The sequence below is a fragment of the Podarcis liolepis genome, assembly GCF_965112155.1.
Source record: "Podarcis liolepis genome assembly, chromosome: 4".
Classification (NCBI taxonomy): domain Eukaryota; kingdom Metazoa; phylum Chordata; class Lepidosauria; order Squamata; family Lacertidae; genus Podarcis; species Podarcis liolepis.
The window spans coordinates 51483641-51511037 of NC_139558.1; the positions used below are offsets into that span (position 1 = coordinate 51483641).

General features: G+C 40.3%; 1 protein-coding gene across 1 annotated transcript in view; it reads right to left on the reverse strand.

Annotated features, from left to right (window-relative positions):
• Nucleotides 1–27397, reverse strand: part of UMODL1 (uromodulin like 1) — a 76617-nt gene that overhangs the window by 12978 nt on the left and 36242 nt on the right. The window contains exons 3-14 of the mRNA XM_083500498.1: nt 21238–21480; nt 16836–16997; nt 15448–15563; nt 14416–14608; nt 12325–12381; nt 6443–6697; nt 6015–6127; nt 5204–5423; nt 4886–5023; nt 3326–4231; nt 1879–2124; nt 692–804 (exon numbers count right to left, since the gene is read on the reverse strand). Coding sequence (XP_083356624.1) covers nt 692–804; nt 1879–2124; nt 3326–4231; nt 4886–5023; nt 5204–5423; nt 6015–6127; nt 6443–6697; nt 12325–12381; nt 14416–14608; nt 15448–15563; nt 16836–16997; nt 21238–21480 — 2762 coding nt within the window. The remainder of the gene's footprint in view (nt 1–691; nt 805–1878; nt 2125–3325; nt 4232–4885; nt 5024–5203; nt 5424–6014; nt 6128–6442; nt 6698–12324; nt 12382–14415; nt 14609–15447; nt 15564–16835; nt 16998–21237; nt 21481–27397) is intronic.

Genomic DNA, 27397 nt, shown 5'->3' on the forward strand with positions numbered 1-27397 from the left:
ATCATTTTATGTTTGTAAGCTGCTTAGAGAACAATGTTATTGTGCAGTGTTGTATAAATAAAGTTAACAACCACCACTATAAGACAACTTGATTTTTCATCATTTGATAACTCTCAGTTGAATGTAGGAACTTTATGGGGGGGAAACAGGGATGTGAGGTGGCAAAAACCATAGACCTAAGCTCATGCATTCAATGAATGCATCCTGCTGCACATGCATAGAGCCTGCCCTTGACTTTGGCTGAACCTGTGGGAGCCAAGGGATACATGGAGGTTCAGGTTGGGTAGTGGCAGTGTGGATGTGAAGGTGAGAACATGGCTCTGATCACTGCTTCATACTTGCGAGACAACACGATGTTGCAATCTTCAAGTGATGAACACACATCAGGTTCTTGCCACTACCAGATTAACACATTATAAAGCCCTAATTGAGGCCCACGATTCAAGATCACCTGAGAGACAATGGTTGTGTACCTCATTCCTCTCACTGTGCTCTTCCGCCTCACCCAAATAAAAATCTGCTCGGGAGGGTCTTCCAACACTCTGGAGCAGGTTTTGAGGGGGGTAGGGGCTTCAGGAGAAAGGAGAGAAGTGAGAAGCTCCACTGAAGGACAACAGGACAACCCATTAAATACATAATTATACCCATTTTATATCATACTGCGTTTTCCCACTTTATCATATTTACTTACCTCAGTGAAAAACAACTGTGTAAAATTTTGATACTCTTCACTACTTGTGTTGCTGAACCCTGAACTATAGTTGAGATTTGATATCCTGACGGTTCCACTAAGTATCTGGGCAGCTGTGAGATTGGAGGGAAAAATGTAAACATACACAGTTATAAGTGTGATATTCAGAATACAATTTCTAGGCCTCTAGGAAATTTCAGATAACTCTTTTTCTAAACTCAAATAGCAAAGCTGAGTAAAAAGAACTTTAAAAGAACTGGAGGAAAATAACAAATGTTACTTTTAGATACAGAGAGTTTTTGTTCACTATTGGGCTGTTCTGGATTTATGAATGAAGAAGCAGGTATTCATAAGACATGACTGGCTTCAAAATTTCCATTCCCTCTTAAGAGCAGGAAATGTGAAAGGTCACATTCACATCATTTAAAGTGCTCTTAAATCACTTTAACATTCATGGTTTTCCCCAAAGAATCCAAGAAACTTTAGTTTGTTGAGGGTGCTGAAAGTTCTTGGGCGATCCCTTCACATAGCTATAATTCCCAGGATCCTTAACAAACCACAGTTCTCATGATTCTTTGGGGAAAGCCATGACGGTTGAAGCAGTACAAGAATGCTTTAAATGTATGGCGTGGATGTGACCCAACTCATTGACAAGCTAAATGGCCAATTTTTTTGTGAACTCCTCCTCCTCCTCCTCCTCCTCCTCCTCCTCCTCTTCTTCTTCTTCTTCTTCCCATATTTAGCATTCCCCTATAAGTATAAAGGGCTGACACTTCTCTTATAGACTTGTGGTCACCAGATTATAAAAAAATAACTTCTAAGAATGTTTTACCTGCCTTTACTTTATGTTGTATACTTTACTCTATGCTTTATACATTTTGCTCTTCCACTGGCTGCGCTGAGGGAAGGAGGTGCCGCCAGCATTTTATGCCTCATTGGCTGCCCAGGCAGGTGGCAGCCAATGCCCTTTCAGCCTGTGAGTCACCTCCCCCCCCCCCAAGAGCAGGTCTCTCATTGGCCAACCTAAAATGCAGGAGCTGCCGGAAACTCCAGCCAGCTACCCAGGAGGCCAGTAGAATTCCCCAACAGCCAGCTGGCCATGTGCATTCTGGCTGCCCAGGGATGGCAACCGAGTGCAAGGATCCACAACAACTGCCCACCCGGAGGAAGGGGCAACTGTCCATTACCTGTCTTTACTTTATGCTGTACTGGTATGCTTTTATTTCCACAAACTTCTGTCACAATTTCAACAGTGTACAAAATCCCAGGTTCTAGTCCGGAAATAGTCAGGTTGTGGCTCTGGGTCTTAAGCACTCGTATAAGCTCCTTTCCATTAAGCAACAGAAACTGGAAAGAAGTATTTAGTGGAACATTTGTGGTCCAAGTTACTTGAAAGCTGGTACTGGTTATATTGGAAAAAATAATATTTGAAGCTGAAAAGCGCATTAAGAAGAAAAAGAGATGGCAATTAAATCTTTGAAGGAAGGAAAACAAAGAATTATCTTAAAAACATCTATTCCATTTGCCACATTTTAAATGAAAAGTTTAATGAAAAGTTTTACAGATTTTACAGTAGAAAGAATCCCCTTCCCACACCTGCCACATTTTGGAACAAATTTGATCTCCAAATAAACTATAGACTAGTGGCAATTAAAGGTGGCAGGAAAGTTGAAGTAACTTTAAACTATGTTCAAAAAACAACAGTGTTTGGATATTTGGCACCTAAGGCAAAATTAATATATCTGAATTCAGTAAGAGAAAGCTACGTGAAACTTTTAATTTCAAAAAAGTAAGACTATGAGCTAGTTAACTTGTATAGATATTAAACACATACTGTATTTTTGGTGCTTTTACAAATAATAAATAATAAAAGTGCACTTTCTTAGAATAATACTGGAATATACATGTTACCAGTCAAACTAGAATTTGACAAGGCTTCTTTTGCCCTTCTGTTATGTTTATAGGATACCTCTTTGAAAGAGGGCAAGTACCCTCTGTCAGTGAGGAATTGGCCTCAATGTTTGCCAGAAGAATCTTACTAGGGAGAGGTGGAAACTGGGTTTGGAGAAAGCATGACTCCTCTGAAGCAAAGGTTCTACCAGGGATAGGGAAGCCAGATCACATTGTAGCCAACCCTGCAAAGGGCTCATATGACCAGTGGGGCCACCTACTGGCATGCAGTACAAAATTTAAACCGCCAGGATCGGATCAATTTGGGAGCTCTGATTGGGTAATCTGAAGTGCTCTCTGAACTGTTCCTTGGCAAGCACAGCTTGTATTCAGCAGCATTTAAATTTGACTCTAAATGCAAGTTGCACTGCTTTTGACTGGTGTCAGATCCAGTTGGGAACTCCTAATCAGAGCTCCTAAATGGACCCATTACTAACAGTGCAGCTTGCATTCAGCAACAAATTTAGACAGTTCTTCTGTACTTTGGACATCTACTCTGCAAACAGGAGATGTAATTGAGTGAAACTAGGAGAAAGGTGTGTGCTGAAATCTCAAAGGAATTTAAGTGTTTGACCAGCCTGTAGCCATTCTCTTGCATTTTCTACACACACTAACCCTCAATGTCTTTTTCTACATACTAACAAGTTGATTTTAAGGAAAGTTTTAGTGTAAAGGCAGACTCACCGCCACAATCTGAGGCAGGGGCGGCAACTGTGTAGCCCCCAGACAAAGATAGTAATGTTGTGGGTGGATTTTTCTCAGACCAAGATCTGTTATCTTTCCCAATCTCTTTATCAAGGGTATGATTGAGAACATAAAGTGTGGGGTGCTGGGTTACATTCAGGGCTGAAGTTGCGTTTTGCTGAGAACTTCTCTCAGTTATGAGGCCAGGTGTGCTTGTCTCTACTTCAGAGCCATTTCTCACAAAAGGATAAACTGTAATATTTGAAACGCCAGGAAACATGGACATTGAAGAGTTATGCCTTTCTTGTGTTGTTGATCTCTCTTCAACTAAGTTTTCATTTGATGAAGTTACATTGTCCCACTTTTTTGTCACCAGAGCAGGAGTTTCTGAAGTACTCAGGGTATTATTATTCCTGACATACCCAGTGGTAGTTACATCTTCCCACTTTTTTGTTACTGGAGCAGGAGTTTCTGAAGTACTCAGGGTATTATTATTCCTGACATATCCTGTGGTAGTTACATTGTTCCACTCTTTTGTTACTGGAGCAGGAGTTTCTGAAGTACTCAGGGTGTTATTATTCTTGACATACTCAGTGGTAGTTATATTGTCCCACTTTTTTGTCACCAGAGCAGGGGTTGCTGAAGTACTCTGGCTGTAATTGTTCCTCACATACCCTGAAGTGGTCATTCTCTGAGATGCTGACAGGGTTTTGTCTGATGGAAGAGTGCTTGACTCTTGGGTCCCATTTGAGGGCAATATCATTGTCTCAGTGGACTTAGACGTGAATGAAGTCACTGCCCTTACTTCAGACATTGCCAGAGGAGTGGAAACCGTCCCAGGCAGTCCTTCTGTAGCATTTGCTTCAAATGCAGGCACCATTTCTGTAACAGGATCCACAATATCTCCTGGAATACAACATTTACGCATTTGACACAAACCGAAGTGTACAATATGAGTGGTATTTCCTTGGCAAACAACTATACATGAAACTACTGTACTATTATAAATCAATTAATAATAAATATGAAACACTAGTCTCCTTTATGTCTTATTTCATGAGAAGGGCCTCCATTTTACTGGACTCACCTCTGACATTGCACTTGCCCATCTCCTGACGTCCTGACGGTACAGAGGAACAAAGGCAGCTGCTGACTAACACTGAGTCAGAACAGTGATCCATATGGCTCGGTACTTGCTACACTGACTGGCAGTGGCTTCCCAGAGTCTAGACAAGGTTCTCCTCCAGGAATTGAACCTGAGACCATTGCTCGACCATTGAACTACAGCCCTTCCCCATTCACACAAGGCACCTCCTTGCATGGAGTAGCCTAAGCAAGTATGCGTGGCTCCTCCTGCAGGCCTTCCCTCCAGGTGTGAAGGTAGATCTGGGTGAGCAGTTGGAATGCTGGGGGTGGTTCCACCTGCATGGCCATGCCATGCCTTTAATTGGTCCAAACCCCTTCATGTAAACAAATGCACAAAGCGGGGCAAAGTAGAATCCTTTTAAATCCATGTGAAGAAGAAAAAAGCCTCCACAGAAAAACCAGTCTGAATCTTACCTTCACAGTTTCTCCCAGGTTGGGATGGATTGGCATCTGTGGTTGTCTTGCATCTGCACATATATGAGCCCAATGTATTGATACATTCTGCATAGGTGCAACAATCATTCTCTGCCCGGGATGCACATTCATTCCAGTCTGTAATTCGAAAACCAAAATTCAATAAGCGAAGCAACTTTGGTTAGGTTAACTGGGACTAGAATGAGAAATAATGAAGTAATTTCTCCAAGGCCTGGGAGATCTACAGACCTAATACTAGCTTCCTCTGTACTATAACGGAGAAGCTATGCAAGTTTGACATTAAATTAGATAGCCTACCTTCTACTCGAGAGCTATTCTGGTCAACAAGGAATGCAGAACTGTTGAACAGTGATGAAATCATTGGCTCAAATGCAGACAAGTCTTTTGGAAATAATGGGTCTTCTACTATGATTTTAAGTCTCACAACAATGCTACCAGCTTTAAGAGAGTCTATTTGCACTTTCAGCTTTCCCATCTGGTATAATGCAGACATATTTGAAGGAAGTGACTTTCTGATCTGAAAACAGATAAGAGAACTATTGCTAGTTTAATGTAAAACTATATACGCTGAATTTTGTTTTCCACAACACTATCATGTCTGTATTCAGAATTTGTAGAAAAACCTATGTTCCATGGTGCACCCACAAAAAAGTGGTAATTTAGTAGGCTACCTGAAACTTCTATTAATTCAGATGGTTCTACACAGTTGTCATTCACTTGCTCCACAATGGTAAAAAAGATGTAGCAGTTTAGTTAGGATAGAATATAAATTAATGCCCTATACCTATAGTATCCAGTTAAAGTGTTCCAACTCATAATGTGCCTCTTTTCCTTTATTATTTGTCACTACTTTACAAGAATGATGTTGGTGGGGAAACAACTAACCCCTTGAGAAACCATGTTGGAATTTATGCATGTTATGAAAGAGGATTTGTTGCATTGGTGAAGGAATATGGTAGCATTATCAGCTTAACACTTAAAATGGAAGTTGTTCTTGGTGCAGTTATCATCCTATATCTTTTGCTAGGACCCTCTGCTATAAAATATTGTGAATAAAATATCCCGTTTTCTGGTTTTTTAAAAAAGGAGTATATATTTTTAATATTACCTCAGTCATCAAAATGCTAGAAAATGCCTGATATTCGATACTGCTAGTGTTGAGGAGCTGATCCGTGAAGTTATAATTCAATATCCTTATTGTTAAACCAAATACTAAGGCATCTAAAAGACAAAATATTAAGTGAGTAATATGGGTGGTGGGGTGTGATATTCATTTGAGAACAGACAGATCTATCAAAACACATTTCAAAACTATATGACTATATGACAAAACTATATGAATTAGTAGTTCATACTAATTATGTGACAGTAATTAATCTAGGCAATGAAGATTAGCTATAAATCTGCACTGACTCGTTCAAGTGGGCTGAGTAGAGATGATGAAATGCAGCTGAAGGTCTGACCTGAAATATGAACACAATATCTTGGACAGTCCAGATTTATACTAGGAAAACCAAATTCTAAAATGGTTGTTACCTGTCTTTACTCTTCTACTTGAGACCATCTTTTTGCCACAGTCTTCAGCACTGATGTTCACTGTGTACATTATGCCTGCTTCCAGATTGAACACATCTAGTTTGGTATCATTGGTTTCCATTTGTTGCATGAGTTCTTTGCCTTTGTATATTTCTATATTGAACGAATGGTTCCGTGTCGAATTCACACTCCAAGCCACTTCAAAACTGCTGCTAGTAACACTGAAGATCTTGTGGTTTCTAATAGCTGGAGCATCTGAAATAGCAATTAGGTGAGAGGTACCACAGTTGCATGTGTACTATGTAACCTTACTCAAAGAAGTAATCCCTGTTATAATCCATGAGCTTTATTCAAAGGTAAATATGCATACAATTGTAGCCCTTAAGTAACAATAGGAATACAAATTCACTGTGCATTTATATAAAATTGCCTCCTGACATTAAATGAAAATGCTAGATTGACCATTTATAATCCTAATCCTACTTTAATCATTTGTTAATTCATTCAGTTACATTTGTGGCATGCACAATCTCAAAGACTCTGATTGGCTTACTGTAAGATAAACACACAAAATTAAAACTAAAATGTTACACACTACAGTAGTGGTTTTCAACCGGTGTGCCATGGCACCCTGGGGTGCCTTGAATGATGGTCATGGGTGCCGCGGGCAATACTGGCCTCTGTCCCTCTTTCCTTCCCTCTGATGTCCTCTCGCATCTTTGCCTCCCAAGGGCTTGCACAGCTGTTTGTTGCAGCAGCACTGGCTACAAGCTCCCCAGGCAAATGGTGCCTCTGGGGCTGGCCAGGGGGTGCTGGTTGCCAGGAGCTGGTGACCTTGGAGTAAGCAAGTGAGGGAGCCCAGCCAGCCAGTCCATCAGCCCTTGCTGTTGGGAATGGACAGACAAGTCCCAGGTCCCTGTGGGGCAGTGTAAGGAGGCCCCTCTCTTTGGGGCGGGGGGGGGGAGCAGCTCAGAGACCAGGGCAGCAGCTGCAACCGCCAAGAGGACTCCCAAGGAGAGGGGAGAGGAGGCTGAGGAAACACTCCACAAGGGAGGGTGTTCGAAAAAGGGTGAGAGGCTGCCAGCTCTGCAGGCAAGGGGTGACATAACTGGGCTCCTGAGTCCCACAGGGGAGCCACAGAAAGAATGTAGTTGGTCAAGGGAGCCGTGGACCCAAAAAGGTTGAAAACCTCTGCACTACAGAATTAAACAAAAAGAAAACATCTGCTACACACCTATTATTTTCTTTTTTCTTCCTTCATTGTTCACTTGTCTATAGTTCTTTAAGTGAGGAAAATGCAGTTACCAGCAAAAATCTGAGCTATACCATTATCACTGCTATACGTGAATTCTTACCTTTTTGCCTAGATATAGAACCTTATATGCATTTATTTGAGATTTGGAGATAAAAAATGCTTCATCGACTTCAATAGAAATGTTCGAACTCAGCTGAAGTCAGCAAAGTACATAGTCAATATAAAATGTATCCCAAGCCCCTAATGATCCAGGATTGCTTCCATGCATATGAAGGACTTGTGGGACTGTTTACTTTTGGCCCCAAGGGTTGAATGGTCAGAGTAATAGCTGACCCTCCAGATTGTTAGGGGCACAGTGATGAAAAGGGAAATAGGGGACTCAGAATTAATGGTTTTGGTTTCTGACAAAAATATTCTAGGAGCTTGTTATCTGCCCAACTTATATGTACTTTTAAATAGACAGATGCTGCAAACCACAAGAGGTGTCCAGGGCTCTTTCCTCCAAAGGAAAGAGATCTTATAAAGCTGATCTTAATCTCTGGGCCACTCAGGGAATAAGAGAATGTGAAGAAATGCATTACAACATCTGGAAAAGGCATCACTATAATGAGATCGAGAAACTGCATGTCATTTTTATTTTATTTTTACAAAATTAATACACGATTGACTTGTGGCAGTATCCCTGTGTCATACAAAAGTAGTATAAAAACACACACAAAAGTCATTAAACTGAACACCATTCTATTTCTCACATCCAAAGTATTTGGCTACCAATGACAGTCCTGCCATGCAGCAGGGTGAAATGATTTCCTTCAGACGAATTGGTGTATATTTGGAGCAACAAGACTTTTCTAAAGTGTCAACCCTAGTGTGGGGGAGGCAAAATCTGTGAGCCTCTTCAAGCACCAAAATGTCTTGGGCCAACATGGATTGTCACAAGATGAATACATCTACATTTCTTAAGAAGTTAAAGCAATATAAAATGTTGAAGATTTATATCATATTATTTTGAGGGGGACTTCTTTAATAAATGCATTCTGAATTCTGCAATTGAAACATTATTCAGCGCTGTATTAAAAGGCAAATTCACAGGAGCTCTGTTACATAAATAGTAGTGGTATGCAGGACTGTGGAAACCACATGCCATGTCTTGACAGGAGTTAAATATTCAACAGCGTCATGTTTACTCATTCATGCAAATGTAAGTTTCTTGATTCAATTAGCTTAAAGAAGTGGCTAAATCTACAGCAGAATAAGCAATTATGCAAGCCATTAGAATTCTTCAGGCAAAAACCAACTATGTAGAAAAGACAAAATCTTCAGTATTTCATTGCTAGAGAACTCACATTTCTCAAAATGATATTTTGCTGCAAGAAACAAAGTTTTCAATACAGAAAACTTTATCAAGGAAGCTTTTGTGTACCAGTCTGAGGCCTCAAAATGGCCAAGTATATTTACAGACCAAAAGTATTGCTGCATGCTACCCCGGTCTCTGAGCAGTAAGCTTATACTCAGGGTCTGGTTTCCTTGGAATAAGCCATAGCAGAGACTGTGGTGTCTTTATGATATATGGTTTATTTACACATGTATACAACTTCAGCCTATGATGGAGGGGATCACATAATTAACACCCCAAGAAGGTCTTGTTTCTCCCATAGGTGCAGCCTTGAATTCAAGTAGACATCAGCCATGTCTCTCTCTCTGTCTTTCCAGCATTTTTGCATCCAGTTTCTAGCTCACATAACTCCTAACTCTAACTTCCCATAGTTAGAGTTGGATTCCAGCAGAAGTCAAGCATGGCTCTGACCCCAGCTTCTGCCTGCAACCAGCCTCCAGGTGTTACACACTCTGGCTTTTGTTTTTCTCACCAGACAGGTGGGGGAGGGGAGCCATCCATTTGCCCCTGGACACTGAGCAACTTCCTTTGTTATACTAACCATGGTCCTTCGGACCATTAACTCTCTCTCACACACAAACTTGCCTGACCTCCATTAGATTTGAACCATTGCTGGATCTAGGACGCCAGGGATTAGAAGAGACTCAGGAATCCTACAGACTACTGTCCCAAAGTCACAACAGCATTATCTAGTTTATGAATTGGTTTCATTTATGTAATTATGTATTAATGGTATCATTTTACGTAAACTGCCTGGCAAATTTCTACTGAACGGTGGTATGTACAATAAATGAATTGTTTGCTTTGCTGGAACTAAGGTGAATTCAGACAGCTAGTTTTCTACCCTAGGGTGACTTCTATTTACCTCACAGTGGAGATCTACACATATCCCAATGTCACAATTTTTTTCTCATGTGGTCAGTTTGTTCACTGATACTTTGTACATGCCTCAGAAGCAAGACCTTAAGGTCAGCCCTGATTGAGACTATGACAAGCCCTGCACCTTCTAGGTCCCTGGTGTAACCATTCAGAGTACAGACTCAAGGACTTGCTATGGAAATAAGGGGGGCACTTATTGGAAATCAATTTTGTCACCTCTTCTCCCCGAGACAATGAGCCCAGCCACCTTTTATTCACAGTCGCATAAGCACTACACTACAGCATGGCCATAAACTTGTACATTCAACCGCTGAAATATACACCCAGTATATAGCGATGGAGATTTATGTTACTGCTTTATGAATGAACACTGTGTTTTATAAATGGACTCTGTATTTTGTGAATTACCTAAGAGCCACCAATAGGGAGCTCTAGAATCTGACACCTAACCAATTGGGTACTACCAAACAGTGACCTCTATTGCTGAAAGCAGGTAACCAGCAGGGAATGCTTTAGCTCAGCCTTTGTACTGTTGACTGAACACCCCCTGCTGTGCAGATAATGGAGAAAGCTCATAAATTGTATCCCTTCTGGCATCCTAGCCAACTCTATTAGCCTGGTGTAAACCCTGGTGCACCAGAAGCCCAGAATAGCAGCAAATAAAATCTGCTCATACGTCAGCAACTGATAAGACTTGTCAGCCAGTTCTTCCAAAGCCTTCCTAAATTATAAAGCTCCAAAATACAGGCCAAAAGAGAGCAGGTCTGGAAAGAGTGAAGCGTAGAATGGGCACCAGCAGTGAAAAGGCCCTGTTCCATGTAGCTCCTGCCCTGTCATTTGATAGAGTGCCCACTTACCCTCCTTCTTCACATGGAATGCTCTCTATTGGAGTCTCCAGGTCCAGTACAAAGACCATAAGAGGGGAGAGCAGGGACCTTGAAGTTCCCAACAGCTTTTAATCAAGCAAGCAAGGACACAGGTCACCTTTGTCACAGTCAGGACACCTATGTCCTGGCCAGGCCTGCACCCAATCTTGTTTTTGTACAATCTTGTTTGTCCTCAGTAACCAAAATTATATTATCAACATATACAAGCAGAAAAGTTGTTTTCCTTCATTTGCAAAGAATCGTACAAAACAAAGTGGCACTAATAAAGAAAAGTTCCAGGGTGGCAACAGATGGTGGTATCATAGCAGATACAGCTGTTGTTAGTAACTCAGAGAAGGTTTGGGAACCTTCAAGCCTCCAAGAGGTCCAACGTTTAACCTCAGAGGATGTTGAGCCATGGTTAAATGCCATGAAGTCTGAACTGGATTCCTTAGAGAGGAACAAGACATGGCCTGCTCAGGCCACAAAAGGTTTACAAAGTTCAGTTATTGCAAAAGTTTTTCAGTGTTAACTTTATGCATTTTTTAAAATCACCATGGTATTTAACAATAATATGTCCTTTAGAGGAGAAATTGTGAATTGTATAATTTTAAATACCCATCATCATCCTTAGCTTCACTCAGTTTTGTTTATAACACTCTTCCATTTTGTTCTAGTTGTGAGGGTGGATTATGGGGAGGGGCCTCAAAAGTGGAGTAGCCTAGGACCTCTCTTCATCTAAATCTGGCCCTGTTCACAGCCTATTTCTGTATACAGTGGTACCTCAGGTTACATACACTTCAGGTTACAGACTCCGCTAACCCAGAAATAGTGCTTCAGGTTAAGAACTTTGCTTCAAGATGAGAACAGAAATTGTGCTCCGGTGGCGCGGTGGCAGCAGGCCCCATTAGCTAAAGTGGTGCTTCAGGTTAAGAACAGTTTCAGGTTAAGTACGGACCTCCAGAACGAATTAAGTACTTAACCCGAGGTACCATTGTACTTACATTCTGCTGTTAAGTATGGGACTTTAAATTCTGTTCAGCCCACATGCATGGGCACCTGGTGGGATAAATTGCAATAAATATAACCTCTCCTACCTATTAAAACACATTCTACAGTTTGCACATTCAGCTGTATTGAGCCGTCATGTGATGAGAAAACAAGTAATGCACATGCACATGCACATTCAATTAGTTTTCTTCACAGTGAAAAAGGAATTAAACGAGTCTGTGAAAAAAGAAATCTGTAATGGAATGGATGGCTGATTTCTTCATACAAGCCACCAGATGTCACTGTAGATATCAGAACTCAGGCAGACTTCAGGAGAGAAATAAAATATCCTTCTATGTTCATTTAGGACTTATTTTTTGTTTGTGTGGTGCTCTACTCCATACTGCCTCTGAGAAAAAATGAGCGGCCATGCACTATTTCCCTTAGACAAAGTGGATGCAAAATTTAATAGTTTTAAAAAGAAAATGTAACTTACAGCATTTTGAATCCTCTGGTCTGCTGAGTTCCTGTGATGCAGATGTTGAATTTGAAGCTGAAACAGAAGAATTTCTTATTTTAAATAGAACATTGAGTGAATCTGGACCAGAGTCTGTGGCATCTAAATGAATAATAAAGCAGACAGAATTACAAAGCAATTCCCAAAACTCCCCTCTTCAAAAGTGCTCGCTTTAACTATTCATTGAACAAATGGAACCCGCAACAAAAATTGTGGCGTTTTTCTTTTCATCCATGCCCTCTCCTGTGTGTTGTTGGTAGTTTTGGCTACGTAGGTGTGAGCAAGGGAAGGCTCAAATTGGTATCTGCATGCATCAGGAGTAGCCAATGTGGTGGTGTTAACTAAGGCACCCATCATCCCTGATCACTGTCTCTGCTGGCAATAATGTGTGCTTTTGCATTTGTCCATTTACACCTGCCTTTGTTTAACATTTATCTATTTTCAGTTTAACATTTGGCCTATAGATGGGAAGTTATAATGCTGTTCATTTTACTTCAAAGAATGTTCAGATGCAGTGGGCAGCTATGTAACATATGTATTCAGCTTGACTTGGTTTAATCTTGTCTTTATGTACCCTTCCATAAGCTCATGTACTCAGGACAGTCCCTGATTAAATGCCCCAATCTTTGAAAGCAAGGCTGATGAATACGAAGAGCAGGACCTTTTCAGTGGTAGCTCTGCCTTGTTATATTTGTTTCTTAAGGCTGATGCAGACTTTAGAATTTTTTTATTAAAAAAAAATCCACAAACACCACCACTATATTGTGAGAAGTGGAAGCACAGACTGTAGCAGCAGATTTTGTGTTTAGAAAACACAGTATCTTGCATTTTTAATAATAATGGAATCAGCCCCTGCATTCTTCTATATGCCTTCATTTCAGATGCTGTACAGCTTATACCCACAAGGCCTACAAGGCTGCTTTCCCCACCCCCTTATGTGCGATATTTTGGGTTGGGTTGGTGAAGTCATAGCTACAACCTCATGTGCTTGCCACACAATTTGATTTCAAAGTGCCTGGGCAAAGGAAGAGGGGTTTACAAACTGATCGGTGGTGCCTGCAAACCCCTGTTCCTTTGTCTACGTAGCTTAAATTCAAACCATTGTGAGCAAAGGAAAATGTGTCACCTGGCTTCCTAATTTCAGGTGATTGATAGCTGGGAAAGTGTGGGCAGTTATATCAGTTATATTAGCCAGCCTCAGTACCATCTTCTGTGGTTCTGAGTGAGGCTCTTCTTTCACAATAATTTTTTTAAAAAGCATTCCCCCATCCCGCCTCAAGCTTTTGGTGCAATAAAATGGTCTGCTTGTTTAATGTTCTTTTTATTCTATGCCACTCATTTTAATTTTATAGCCTATGTGGCTTTTAATTGGTTTTAAATGGATTTTATTGTAAAACTTCTCAAGGACTTGCTATAGCCAGAAGGGAAAAATACAAATTGAAAAACAAAGCACATTTTATTTGACCAAAATTTCCTACTACTTTATACTTTGGTAGATTGCTTAAAATGTGTATCCATTTCTATACATTCTCAGAAGTATCCTTATGAGAACTCCTGGGTTAATACAAATTTCTTGTCTGCAGCAGACATTGAATTCTGCTTAAGAACATTTATTTGCTTTTGCTGAAATTAAATGTAAAAGAGAGGCTTTACAAACTTCTTGGTTTTGACACACACACACAAAACAACAACCCCACAGATAAAATAACATGCTAGGCCAGATCCCAAAATAGCTATTTTAATGTGAGCTAACTTTGAGACTACTTAGCAATTGATATAAATCCTTGAGCAGAATCTTGAGAGTATTTTGTGCAGCTGGAAGCCAAAACAAAAAGGGCTTCTGGAAAGTCTCACAGTGTGAAAGAGTGGTTTGTCAATGTCACCCAAACATTGCAAATTATACATGGGATCCACACAATTTCCTCTTTGGCCTAAGGATCCCAGTTTCTCATGTTTACAAAGTACCTTACAGAGGGTCCTATTTCTCATTTGTAAGTTAAGTTCATAAAGCTTTACGTAACTCTTTCCTCAAAACTATGCAAATGGCAGATATATTTAAAATGTTACAACCTTGGACAACTATGTCGATAACTTCATACACTCGCATCACAATGTCCTTCAACAAAGAAGAAACGTTTGCCAATGGAACCAGCTCTTGCAGTCCAATCAGAACCCGGGAAACCAATGTCTCTGTATAGGGTTCTGCCTGTGTTGTACGAATATGATACACTGAGACATCCAGGGGCCATAGTGCGCCAGTAATCTGTAAAAGGAAGAAACTCTTTTTATATATTACATAACTGTGTGAAACTTAAGTCATGCAATTAATCCTTTCGTGTTAAACACACATGGAGGAAATAGTACAATCAAAATTAGTCAAGAAATAAAGGCCACAAGCTTGACCCCCCAAATCACCCTTGCATGGGCGTCACAGTGCGTGTCTAGAGCCACTTTGCTCAATGATGTGGCCAGTGGTAGCATGGCTGTCAAGTGCTCTGGCAGCAAGGGGTGGGCTAGCTGGCATGGTCCTGCAACTTTCTTATTCATGCTTTAAACATGTAAGGGGTTAATTTGAACCTGCTACTGAAACTCTGGGATCTTAGAAGCCAGATTTATAACGTAACACATCATAGTTCTGCCTTTGGCACGCCAAGTTTTTGCTAATTACATTCTGCACACCAAGCATTTGCTGCTTAGCTGGTTGTGAAAATACTCACAAGCAAGCCCTGCTTTTGATCAAGATTCATGCAGAAGTAAAAGCCTGGCTCTGTGCGTTGAGAGCAAAAGGTCAGAGGGAGAGAGAATATGGGTATTTGCAAGCTTATATATTTAAGGGGAAGCCTTATGTGCCTCTTTAGGTGTATCTTGAGTAGAATGAAAAGGAATGAAAAGAAGATAGCATGCGTGTACTTATAGGAGCCTATGCCTTTTAATGTGTGGAGTGCATGTGTGTTAAGGAGGAAGTACAGATGTCTTTTCTGATGATTTGTGCCTTCTCCAGTAGGTGGTAGTCATAGAACCTATTTAGGTTCTGTTGCACCATTACAACAGAATCAACAGAAGTGTATGTATTAGAATGAAGACTACTGTATTTATTCATACCATAGAGTGCAGAAGCCGTGAATGATTCAGAAGTTTTGGATCCACTCTTTTTAACTCATCAAAATCCATTTTCACCAGGACTGACACGTCATACCAGTATCTTGGCACTGTTAGCTCTGGAATTGAAGAGAGGAAACCATTTATATGGAGCGTGAACGTTATATTAATGGAAAGGTTTTCAGTTACCACAGTGGACTTTTCATTTACAACAGCCAGGTTTAATCTGCTCAGCAAATCAGTGATACATCAAAACCAGTCATCCTTCTGATTTCTTAGTCTCAACTATGAAATGATTATCAAAAGTATATCTCCTGAGCAATCATGTACTGTATTTTTTTTAAGATTCTATAAACCTGTTTTAATTCTTTTTATTGGCTTTTCAAAGTTCCACCTAAACACACATTCAGACTGGAATTCTATGCCCTGTGGAAATGTCCCATTGACTTGAATGGGACTTACCGTATTTTTTGCTCTATAAGACTCACTTTTTCCCTCCTAAAAAGTAAGGGGAAATGTGTGTGCGTCTTATGGAGTGAATGCAGGCTGCGCAGCTATCCCAGAAGCCAGAACAGCAAGAGGGATCGCTGCTTTCGCTGCGCAGCGATCCCTCTTGCTGTTCTGGCTTCTGAGATTCAGAATATTTTTTTTCTTGTTTTCCTCCTCCAAAAACTAGGTGCGTCTTGTGGTCTGGTGCGTCTTATAGAGCGAAAAATACGGTATTTCTAAGTAGATATGCATACAATTGTTCTATCAGCCTTTCAAGTGTTTGGATCAGTGACACTCTTCTAAAAGGTAAAAAGCTAGAAGGAAGGCTATCTGAGAAGCATAATCTTTTACTCACCTAGTTAAGGCAAACTTGTTTCCCTCTTAAATAAATTAGGAATTAGACTTTGTGTTTCTACAGACAATATGATCTGGCCTTTTCCTTCCACCACCATACAAAACTATCCCATGCATGAGTACTCAGAAGACCCAGGTAAGTGTTTACATAAAACTGCAACCTTCAGTAGATAAAGGGCTGTTTTTGCTGGAGGGAAAGGCCACAGACACATGAATATTTCAGGTCCCTTCTAGAAATTTCCTTGTGAAAGTATAAGGGTTAACAAACTGCCTGTTTCCTAAGAAGAAGGCCTGTTTTCCCTTTCCAGTGTTCTGACCAATGTATGCAAAGGCATTGGGATGACAGACAAGCACTAGCCTTGCATAAAATTACAATGCCTATTATTAATAACAAATACAATTGAATGATGTTAAGGATATTAGTCTACCTACATCGAGGCTCTGACTGCCCTGCATTGTTGCACTGTGTGCACTCTAAGGCATGCCTCACCATGCCATTTCTGATCACAGACCTGTCAGAAGGCGGTAAATGTTGGTCAGTACTGTACCTTCTGATACAGGATCAGAACAGCCAGTGCCTTTTGATGTCTCGCAGCATTTTTTATGTTCTGGACAATCCAAATCCAATGTGCATGAAATAGTTAACGCTTCCATTTCCTTTGCTGGACAGGCACCAGGTCTTGAGGCAAATTCACTGGAACTGTTTAGGGCTACAGAACAAGACATTTAACAACAAAATTTGCATCTACTGGCAAGGATTTAAAGTTCTACTTTAGGCATGTCCAAGAGCTTGAGTATGGCTTAGCAGGATTTTTTTATTCCTCTCTTCCCACCACACATACACATGCACTGCTTACCCCACCATGCCATACCTCAAGATGCTATTGAATGTCTTTCTTTGGAGACTGGGGAGGAGGACTATTAATCAAGAAACTCACTGAGTACTTTGGATCTTAGCCAGCATTTGTTTTCATTAAAGCTATTCTATCTTCCTCATAACAACACTGGATACAGCTTGGACAGCTGCTCCTTTGGGAACAACATCATACATTTACAACACATTTAACACACATAACTTTCTCCCAAAGAATCATAAGAAATGTAGTTTACCCCTTAGGGATGTACAATTCTTGGCACCCTTAACAAACTACACTTCCCATGAATCTTTGGGGGAAGCAGTGGTGAACTTTGGGCCCTCAAATTTCAGCGACACTAAAATTCGGCACCCTCACCTCCTCACACCGCTCTAAAGCGTTGTTTTGGTGCCCCCTGCAGCAGGGTGCCCAGTGCAACCTCACCAGTCACGCCTAAAACCACCTCTGAGCAAAGTCATGTGTTGTAAATGTGTGGTATGGCTGAGAGGAAACAGCAGGTGTCCAAGCTAAATAAACATGCCTGTAGATCCAGCCTATGTAATCTGCAAATGATGGCACAAACATGTAACAAGTCACAGCCACAAAAGTACCCTGAAAAATCAGTGCAAGGAACCGGGTTGTGTACCAGTTCTGGCTCAGAGCCATAGAAAGCATTAATCTGAAATGTCAAGGTCTTCATTCTTACATCAGCCAAACACAAAGACAGACATCCAACATGTCCCTGTCAAAGTCTATCAAGCTATAATTGTTATACGAGCAACTCCCAGAGCGAGCCATCTGTCAAGCAACTGCTTAAAAGGTGGAAATCAGTTGACATGTTCCTTTGGTGAGTAGAAGCCTTCCTGATTTACTCACAAGGGTGGCAAAAATGTGTACGGTATACATGCATGAAAGCTCCATCATAACTAATATAAGGAGAATGGAATGACAAAGCGCTTGTAATATTTATTGTGCTTTATTATTTATTTTTAGAACTATTTTAAATCTGTAAACTGCCTTGAAAAACTTTAGACCATCAGGGTTAATGTTACTGTTTTTGATGAAGAAAAACAGAGTGAATATTTCATAAATATCTGATCAGATTTCCTATATAAACCACCCAAAAAAAAAAAGGGAGAGAGAGAGAGAGAGAGAGAGAGAGAGAGAGAGAGAGAGAGAGTCACCACTTGCTGGTCCATATTTTTTGAGGCTGATGTATTTGTTGCATGTTCACTGCTGGTCTCCTGAAAATCACCTATAATATTGTTATAGATGAACCATATCAAGGAGAACCATGTTTATGCAGTGGATATGCATCAGAAATCCACAGCTTCCTTGTGAGCATTCACTCTCCCTATGTGTTAATTAATTTAGCAGGATTTGCAGCACTAGTATAGTATTTATGTACCAATAGCCCATGAGAATGAGACACTGTACACAGATAAAAGATAACACAGCCTTGCCTACAAGCTTACAGTTTAAGCAAGCATATGTTCCCTATTCTGACATTAGAATGTGTGTGTGGAAGCGCAGAGCGGACAAACAGGAAACTTATCTGCTACATAAAGTGTGAATTGGTCTTTAGTCTGCCATCCAAGCAAAAGTAAATTATGGTTTCCAGTGGGATTGTAGAAAATGTATCAAGGGAAAATTCTCACCGAAGAGTCCCACAGAACTCTGAGCTCCAATCACTTAGTCAAACTAGCTTTGTCTGGGTTCTAACATAAGAGAAAACATTAACCGTAGTTTAGTGACATGCTGTTAATTCATCTCACTAGTTGTCAACTTCCTCTTTTCATCATTTATTTAAGACCATGTCTAGACAGTGCATTACCATTCACAGAAGCTGTGACTAAGGCTCTGAGGTCTAGAAAGAACGGTCTGAAGGAGACAAATGAAACACGCGCTGCTGAAGCTTAATGGGACAGCCCTAATGAGTAAGAAATTCAGAATTTAGAAAGCTTCTTTAACCTAACGACAAGAAGAGCTTCTGCTCCACCAGGACCCTAGGGCAACTTCTGTCTAGGTGCCTGCCCACATTTAGAGTAGAAGCTCATGTCACTGAAGTTCTTAATTGTCTGATTTGGGGGTTGGACTAGATGACCCTACAATTCTGTGACTCAGAGTATAATTTTGTTAAGCTTGTAATGATGAGCTAGCTTATGACTCAGCCAGCATTTCTCTCAGATGCTCTTCTCCAGCTAGAAAAGAATTTGCATACGTACAGTCAGCATTCAATGGACCACACAAGCCCAGCTGCTTTGTAGGCACCTTTGCAATAGTTATCGCTGCACATGACTGCAGCTCTTTTGCTTACTATGAAATAACATATTCTTTGTAGGCAGATTCACAAAACACATTTTTTTTTATTGCCAAGCCCCTAATCTCACTGGCCAACTGCTATAAACTATGTGACCAGACCACCTTACTAAGCTTCCATTCATTTGATAAACATTTTATTTATTTGGATCAATTTGTTTCTACCAAAGAAGACAATGTTTTATTGTCCACAACATTCTTATGTTCCCAAGTGCAATTGTTTGAGGGGCAAACAGTTCAATTTTCAAGCAGCTGTCCACCATCACAAGTGCTGGAAACTTCTGTTCCCAGGGAGCAATATGACAATACACATATATGTTTTCAGAAACACAAGAGTGCCTGCACCAGTGTTACAAATGGAGATGAGACTCCTGCAAAATAAAGGAATTTTTCCAAGATCGCTTCTCTCCTTCCTCCTTCTTCTTTCCCCCCAGATCACTTTTCAAGAAAACTTGGAATCACTAAGGCCATTCTAAACTGAGCTTGGGAGTTTAAAGGTAAAGGTAAAGGGACCCCTGACCATTAGGTCCAGTCATGGATGATTCTGGGGTTACGGCACTCATCTCGCTTTATTGGCCGAGGGAGCATGGCCAGCATGACTAAGCCGCTTCTGGCAAACCAGAGCAGCGCACAGAAACACCGTTTACCTTCCCGCTGGAGCGGTCCCTATTTATCTACTTACACTTTGACGTGCTTTCGAACAGCTAGGTTGGCAGGAGCAGGGACCGAGCAAAGGGAGCTCACCCTGTCGCGGGGATTCGAACCGCCGACCGCTGATTGGCAAGTCCTAGGCTCTGTGGTTTAACCCACAATGCATTACTATTTTAGAGGCAGGCCTCAGAATGGTTCTCTTAATTTATTTTGCCTTCATAGATGCTAAGGCAGGGATGTGTTAACCTTTCATGTAAAATATTCTTCTTCCTTTTCCTTGACAGATTATTTTTATGGAAGGACAGATTGAGAGACAGCGCTTCCTTGTTCAGGCTAATGGAAATTTTGTTCCTACAGAATATGTTCTGCTTTGTGTTGCTGCTTAGTTGTGCATTTTTGTTAAGTACCCCCCCCCCAAAAAGCAAAGCCACCCCATTTAAAACTAAATAAAAACCATTAATGGTGATGATGATGATACTTTTTAAAAAGATCTTTGAGTTAATATGAGCTCAGTGATAACAGAAGTGAGTGAGTGTTATACGAGACATACAAAATGCAACACATCTTTTGGATATAATCATCAAGCAGGTAACAACAAAATGTCCACAGCCTAATCTGAAAGCAGGTTGTCTTTACTAAGCATTTTCAACTCAAAACAGAGTTTAGATACAAATGCCGTGCTGTTTTATACAGATCTATTTGAACCTCAGCTGCCAGAGCAGTAATAATTTAATAATTGATCTGACCTGTGAACACTTCCCCTTAAAATAGCTGAAACCCACAGGTTTCGCTGAGACTTGTTCATACACAGTCTGAGCATGAAGATTACCTATGCGCTGATAGTTCACCCAAGAGCAAGCTTTGGGCCCCAACAGCTTCCCTCATGACACATATAAACTGTAATGATTACTGTGGCTGACACACAGCCACATAAAGAGAGCCTATATGCAAAAGTCACAGTTCTGGTATAGGTTAAGTGTGTACAAAGCTAACTTGTCTCATGTCCCCCTGTGTTGAAAGCCCACATGCCCAGGTTAGAGTGAGCTGACCTAAAGCTGCATCTGCAGGTATTCTAGTGTTGTATTTTTGCAGTTCTTCTAATTTTCATTTTTCATTGAATACTTACATAAGGCACAGTAGAGACCAACTTGCTCATACCCACTGCAACAATCAGTCAGATTCATACTCTCTGGGACGGTAACAGGATGATATTCTTCGTTGTAGTAGGTTTTGGTGCAAGTCCTCCACGGAATCCACCCTCCACATAGTGTTTCCTTTTCATACGACTTTCGATAGGCAACCATTTTGTTCACATTTTTGTCTATAGTATAATTGCATAAATGGTAGCTGAGCAAGGAGAGACCTTTCTCTGGAGAGAAAGACAGAGTGATATAGGAATTAGTGACACAGTAGGTGATTTTTCAAAAACACTCACCTATCTATGTACTTGGGAACAACTGCAGGTGTCCAGCCACTGTTTTGTTGTTGTTGTTTGTGTGTGTGTGTGTGTGTTCAAACAGATTAGGTTGGATCCAGACTTCCCATCATGCTTAAAGTAGAGCCGATGAATTTCAGTTGATTTACGGTAAGAATGAGTATGTCTAGGTCTAATCTATTTTTTCATGTCCTCTAATAAAAAATTCAAAAGATTTGAGTAATCTGGAGATCCAGAAGAATGACAGCCAGGCCGATAAACAACAAGTACAAGAATTAATGTAAAGATAGAAGTAACTTTAAACATTTTAAATATTTATTTATTTCTATTTCATGTTTTTGAAGGAAGAATAAATTTTCTTTCAACTTGCTTTGGTATTCTACGTCTAACGCTAAGGAGGGAAACTTAGGGAAGTTTTTAATGTTTGCTGTTTTGTCACTTTATTATTACTATTATTATTAATATTCTGTTGGGAGCTGCCCAGAGTAGCTGGGGAAACCCAGCCAGATGGGTGGGGTATTAATAATAACAACAACAACAACAACAATAATATATTGCCAAGTCTGTAGCAAAACGGGATCTCTTTGCAACTATGTGTACATCAATCAGGAAGACTGGGAGGAAATCCAAGTGTGATAAGAAATCCTATACATTTGCTAAAATTCTGTATTATTATGTATTGTTATGTTGTAATGTTGTTGTTGTTGTTGCTGCTGCTGCTGTTGTTATATTTATTCAAAATCTATCCCACCCGTCCTACAGCCTAGAGTTCAGAGCACAGAGTTCAGTACTCAGAAAAGGACAATTCCCCTGTGTAGAGTTGCTAGGGACAATTCAGAAAATGTTTACAAATTAGCATTTACTGCTCCATAGCTTCCAAACACAAGGATTAGACTGCCATTAAACTAATTAAAATGTGTTTTGTTGGATGGATTCTTTTAACCAGCTACAAGCTGAAATTTCCAGTATAACCGTAAGAAGGTGATTACTAGGTTTATTATTATGGACTGATTATCACCTTGGCAGTACTTTTTCACCTGTGCAAGCAAACATATTTCTGAAAATTAAAGTGCTATCCTGTCAACTAGCAGTAGCAGAAAACTTCCAAGTTTGTAACACAGATTATTTGCAACAGGAATATATCATGATTCTTGGAAATACTGATTTACTACATCCATTGGAGACTATGACAAAGGTTATGTGAATCAAATGTCTTATAGTCTTGCAGTATTGTTCTTGGGTAAAAAAATATATTCAATAGACTAAAACTGCTAACAGTGTGTGGACACAGCAGGTAAAGTAATTAAACATGGTATACATAATTGGTTAAATAACACATGATATATATACTGTGGCAGGTAACCAGTGGAAATGTGGCATGCGAAAGAAGTCCACCCCTTTGGGGTGATGCCAACACATTTTTACCCTTCTTTTTCCCTATCCACCTGTTTTTCTTTTCTCCTTTGTCATTCTGTTATGAATATGATTCTGCAAAATTCAATATTTGGAAGGCTACTGCAGAATGTCTGGGAATAAAGTTGTGCACACTAGCTGTGTATTCAAAGTCTGCACTTTTTAATGTTGGAACAAATTAAGGATAATGAGATAAGTCAGGCCTCCTGCAGCAAATAGCAGCTCAGGGCACAGTGTTATTCAATAGCCGTATTTAACAGCAGTATGGATGGGAGAGGGAGAAGCATGTAGCTTCAGTTTTCTTTCACAAAATCTTGACATTCTGAACCAATGATACTGATTACACAACCACCACCACCACACAGGCTACAGTCTTATAGGATTCATAATGGCTACCCCTGTAATGAAACTACTGGTTTTAAATTCAGGTAGGTAGCCATGTTGGTCTGACGCAGTTGAAATTAATTTTAAAAAATTAAAAATTGTCCAGTAGCACCTTAGAGACCAACTAAGTTTTTAAGGTATCTGAAGAAGTGTGCATGCACACAAAAGCTTATATCCAGAACAAACGTAGTTGGTCTCTAAGATGCTATTGGACAATTAAAAAAATTTTTTTTACTGGTTTTAATTCATTCAGAATGCAGCTGTCTGCAAAAGCTTTCAGCTTTTAAGGATACACTTTTAGAATAGCAAATATTTCTAATTATTCAGAAATCATAGCCCAGCCTAGATGATAAGGGTCAATAAGAAATTAAACCAATGTTTAAATATTGATCTGACTACAGTGGTAACAGAAGAGCTACACAGTCTTATTGTTCCTATCCATGATTAGGCTAAACAGCATGGTGATCCCATGAGGACCGTATTCTGGGTCCGTTCATGGTTCTGACCCATCAACCAACTGTTTTAAAAACAATGGTCAGCACACACATTTGCAGGCGCAACATCCTTCACTCCCATTCATCACATCTCTTGTTGAAAGCCTTTCCACAACTGATCTAGCCAGTCTTGCTTACTAAGCTAACCTCACCACCACCCCAATCGAGAATGGGATCACAGGATTCCAGAGCTAGAAACAGAACTGAAAAACGTCCACATCCACAAATTCTCAGAGAATTCTGCAGAGGCAGTTTCTCTGGTCTATAGTTTACATAGCATAATGACCCTGGTTCGCATCTTTTTTAAGGTGCTTCATGATAAAAAGCTGCTTCACTTGCCACCCAGAATCCTATATCCAAAAAACACCAAGCACTAAATCCATAATCGCCAATGAGCTAGGATGAATCACAAGAGTTGTCCTGAAAATAAAGGGTCCTCGAGGTAGAAGTAGATTTTTGAAGAGCAATGTTCAGTGCCGCGTCCAAATTAAAAATAAATGTGAAACTACGTAGGTATCAGTAAAGTGTTTTGCTACTTGCCTGTAAAGGTGTTAACTGTTCTCTGCCCTGTAGTGGTACACAGAATGAAGACGGACACAGCAAGGATCCTAGCCACTGAATTAAAGGTCCTCATCGTTTTTTGAAATATCATTGTTCCCAGGGAACAAAATAGCAGTTGGTTTTACATCCAGATTTTAGGAAATAAAGCAGAAATGCCCTCGTTTTTCTCCTTAGTGTACAGGTAAAGTGATTGGCCTCAGAACAAAGAGAGAATCTAGGCAGTACCTTGCCTGTGGAGGTTCATTAACGCTTTCCCCACGGAATGCTTGCATCTCAATTACTAATCCTGGTCCTCAGCAACCTGATGTAGTCGCTTGCAGAATAACACCCTGATTAAACCTCACTTATTTGTAGCCAGCTTTCACGGAAGTCGACTGGTCTTAAAAACAAATATATGAGTATAAGCATGGGGTGGGGGGTCAGCAGGATTAGAGGGTAGCTCCAACCCCTTGTGAGAGAAGCAGTGGAAGCTGGGGTGTAGTTTAGATTGAACTGGGCAGAGGGAAGAGACTTATTTAGGGGAGAACAGGAGTAGTTAAGAGTCAGAGGGTGAAACCACCATCATGTTTCATCATGGGGAACCTGTGTGCCGTTGAGGGCCCCACTCCTTTAGGAGGGAGGTAATCTCGGGGGGGTGCATGTTGTCAGAGCCAATCCCTTCTCTCTCTCTCTCTCTCTCTGTCTCTCAATCTCCTAGTCTCTCTCTGTGCCACCTCCTTTGTTCTAATCTGCTCCCTGAGATTAGGGGAGAGTGGAATGAGCAAGGGAAGAATGCATGGCTCTGAAACATGCTGCGAATGTCTTTCTGGATAAAAGCACAAAAAGAAAGATCACCTCAACAGTATCATCTGAATTACAGCTCAAAAATAGCACACTGTGTATGATTAAATGGAAAAGAGGACTTTTAGCAGAGCTGTTTGAAGTTGGACCTGGTAGGACATGAAGGTTGCGTGCCAATAAGATGAGAACTCCTGTTATGGACAGGAGTTCATATGCAGCACCAGTCCCTGTTTGGTTTTCTTAGCCTTATCTACCTTTCATTTTAACTTCTACAGCATGCACATGAGTTTTCTTGGGAACAAAGTATTTTGGTTTTCCTCGTAAGATTAGTCCTATTTGCAGCATTATATGCATGTTCAAATTCTGTGCTGCAAGTGTTCTCAATCAAAAGATAAATGAATTTGATTAAGCAATGTTTCCATTTACCTTTAAGAGGAGCTTTCATATCCCCTGAGGATGTGATTCCCCCCTGGCTACGGTTACTATAGTGAATTTTTCAGTGCCGTGGAAACAAGTCAAAAGAGGTTTTCAGTGAAGGACTCAAAATAGATTTGCCAGCCATTTTGGACAACAGAAAATATTTTCAACACCCTTTTGCATAATTTGTCAGATGGGGGATTTTCCTACCCTTTGGGGCATTTTTTACTTCTTGGATATGGTTGGTAGTCTTTTACTTTTGTCTTAATTTTCTAAAAATCTGTTACATTCTGCTCAATTCACACCTCAGATTCCTTATCATGATACCCAAAATAAATGAACCTTTCCTTCCATTCCCTAAATTCAATTGTCCCAACCATTTCTATTTTCTTCCCTCTGCTTCATTTCTTTATGTACACTTATTTGAATACAAAGTAAAATGAAATTCATCCGTAAAGCAGCTTCTTGTTTTTGGTTGTGTGGTTTGTTACTGACCACTATTTGCTGGTGACACTAACTGTAAAAAAACAAAACTAAACTTGAAGATACAAAGTTGTAAGCGTTGGTTGCTTTGTTTTATATTTGCACCACTCTCTGGACAAACCTGCCTCTCTGATCTCCTCTAGACCATCCTGATTGGAATTACTGAGGATTAAGACAGACCCAATATGGCTTGCAGGTGTCAGATCCCTGGCTGCACACCTACCCACCCACCCCCACCAGAAAAGGAAAAATAAAAGCCATTTGGAAGTACCCAGAGTAGCAGGGAATAATACTTTTTCTTCTTGAAGTGAAAGGTGGTGTAAGGTGAATTTGTTGAACTAAAACTGAAATGTTGATATTAAAATAACAGGAACTTGTCCATTCAATTAAATGATATCAGCTGTTGAAGAACTGAATATTGCTGTTCATTATCCTGTTCTGTTGTGCTGTAGGAGACTACAGAATGTAAAAGAAAAGAATGCTCTGAAATGAGCAGTATTAATGGACAACCCATTCAGAATCTGCACTCAGACCAAAAACAATACGGCAAACTCATTCTTATTTCATGTATCCTGCTTGTGCCATCTCACTCCATCACAGAACCTCCCTCCTGGAAGCCAGTAGCTGGGTTCTAAGGCATATCACACCCCACCACTGCCCACTGTCCAGCAGTCTTAAGAAGATGGGACATCCCTAGTTCAGGTACCCAATTTTTTTTTTTCATCAGTGAGTTTGAACTGCGCTGTCATATTACCCCTAACTAGCTCCAAATGTGTTAGGCAGATTCTATCATTATGAAGCAAATAGATGGAGAAGGATGAGTTCATCTGTTTTGGAAGAGCAATTGTCTGTGCCTTGTTATCTAGCCTGCATCCTTAACACATGGCCCATAACTGCATAAGTTCATTAAGCTGATCTGAAAGTAATTTTGGGTATGTGTAAAGACAGCACAGCTACCATCTTAAGGATATTTATCTGCATATCTCCTCACTTCTAAAAACTATTACACCCATCCTAATAAGTTATAAGCCTTGTTTTAAACAAAAGTCTCTTATTTGCTAGTTCTTATCAATATCCAAAGTTTGTTTGTAGTATAATTGCTGGACTATGATGTACATGTGTTTGGCAGGGAGGGCGGGAGGTATGGATAACTGGAGATAGTGAGAAGCAGTGGAAATGTAAATTAAGGGAAGCACCTGTAATGTTGGACACTGAGAAGACATGACCTTCTCTAAATGACCTTGCATCTTCTTCTGCGCATGTAACTCAAGGCTCTGACTTTAACAAGCCATAACCTGCACAGCTCCCATAGCACCTTA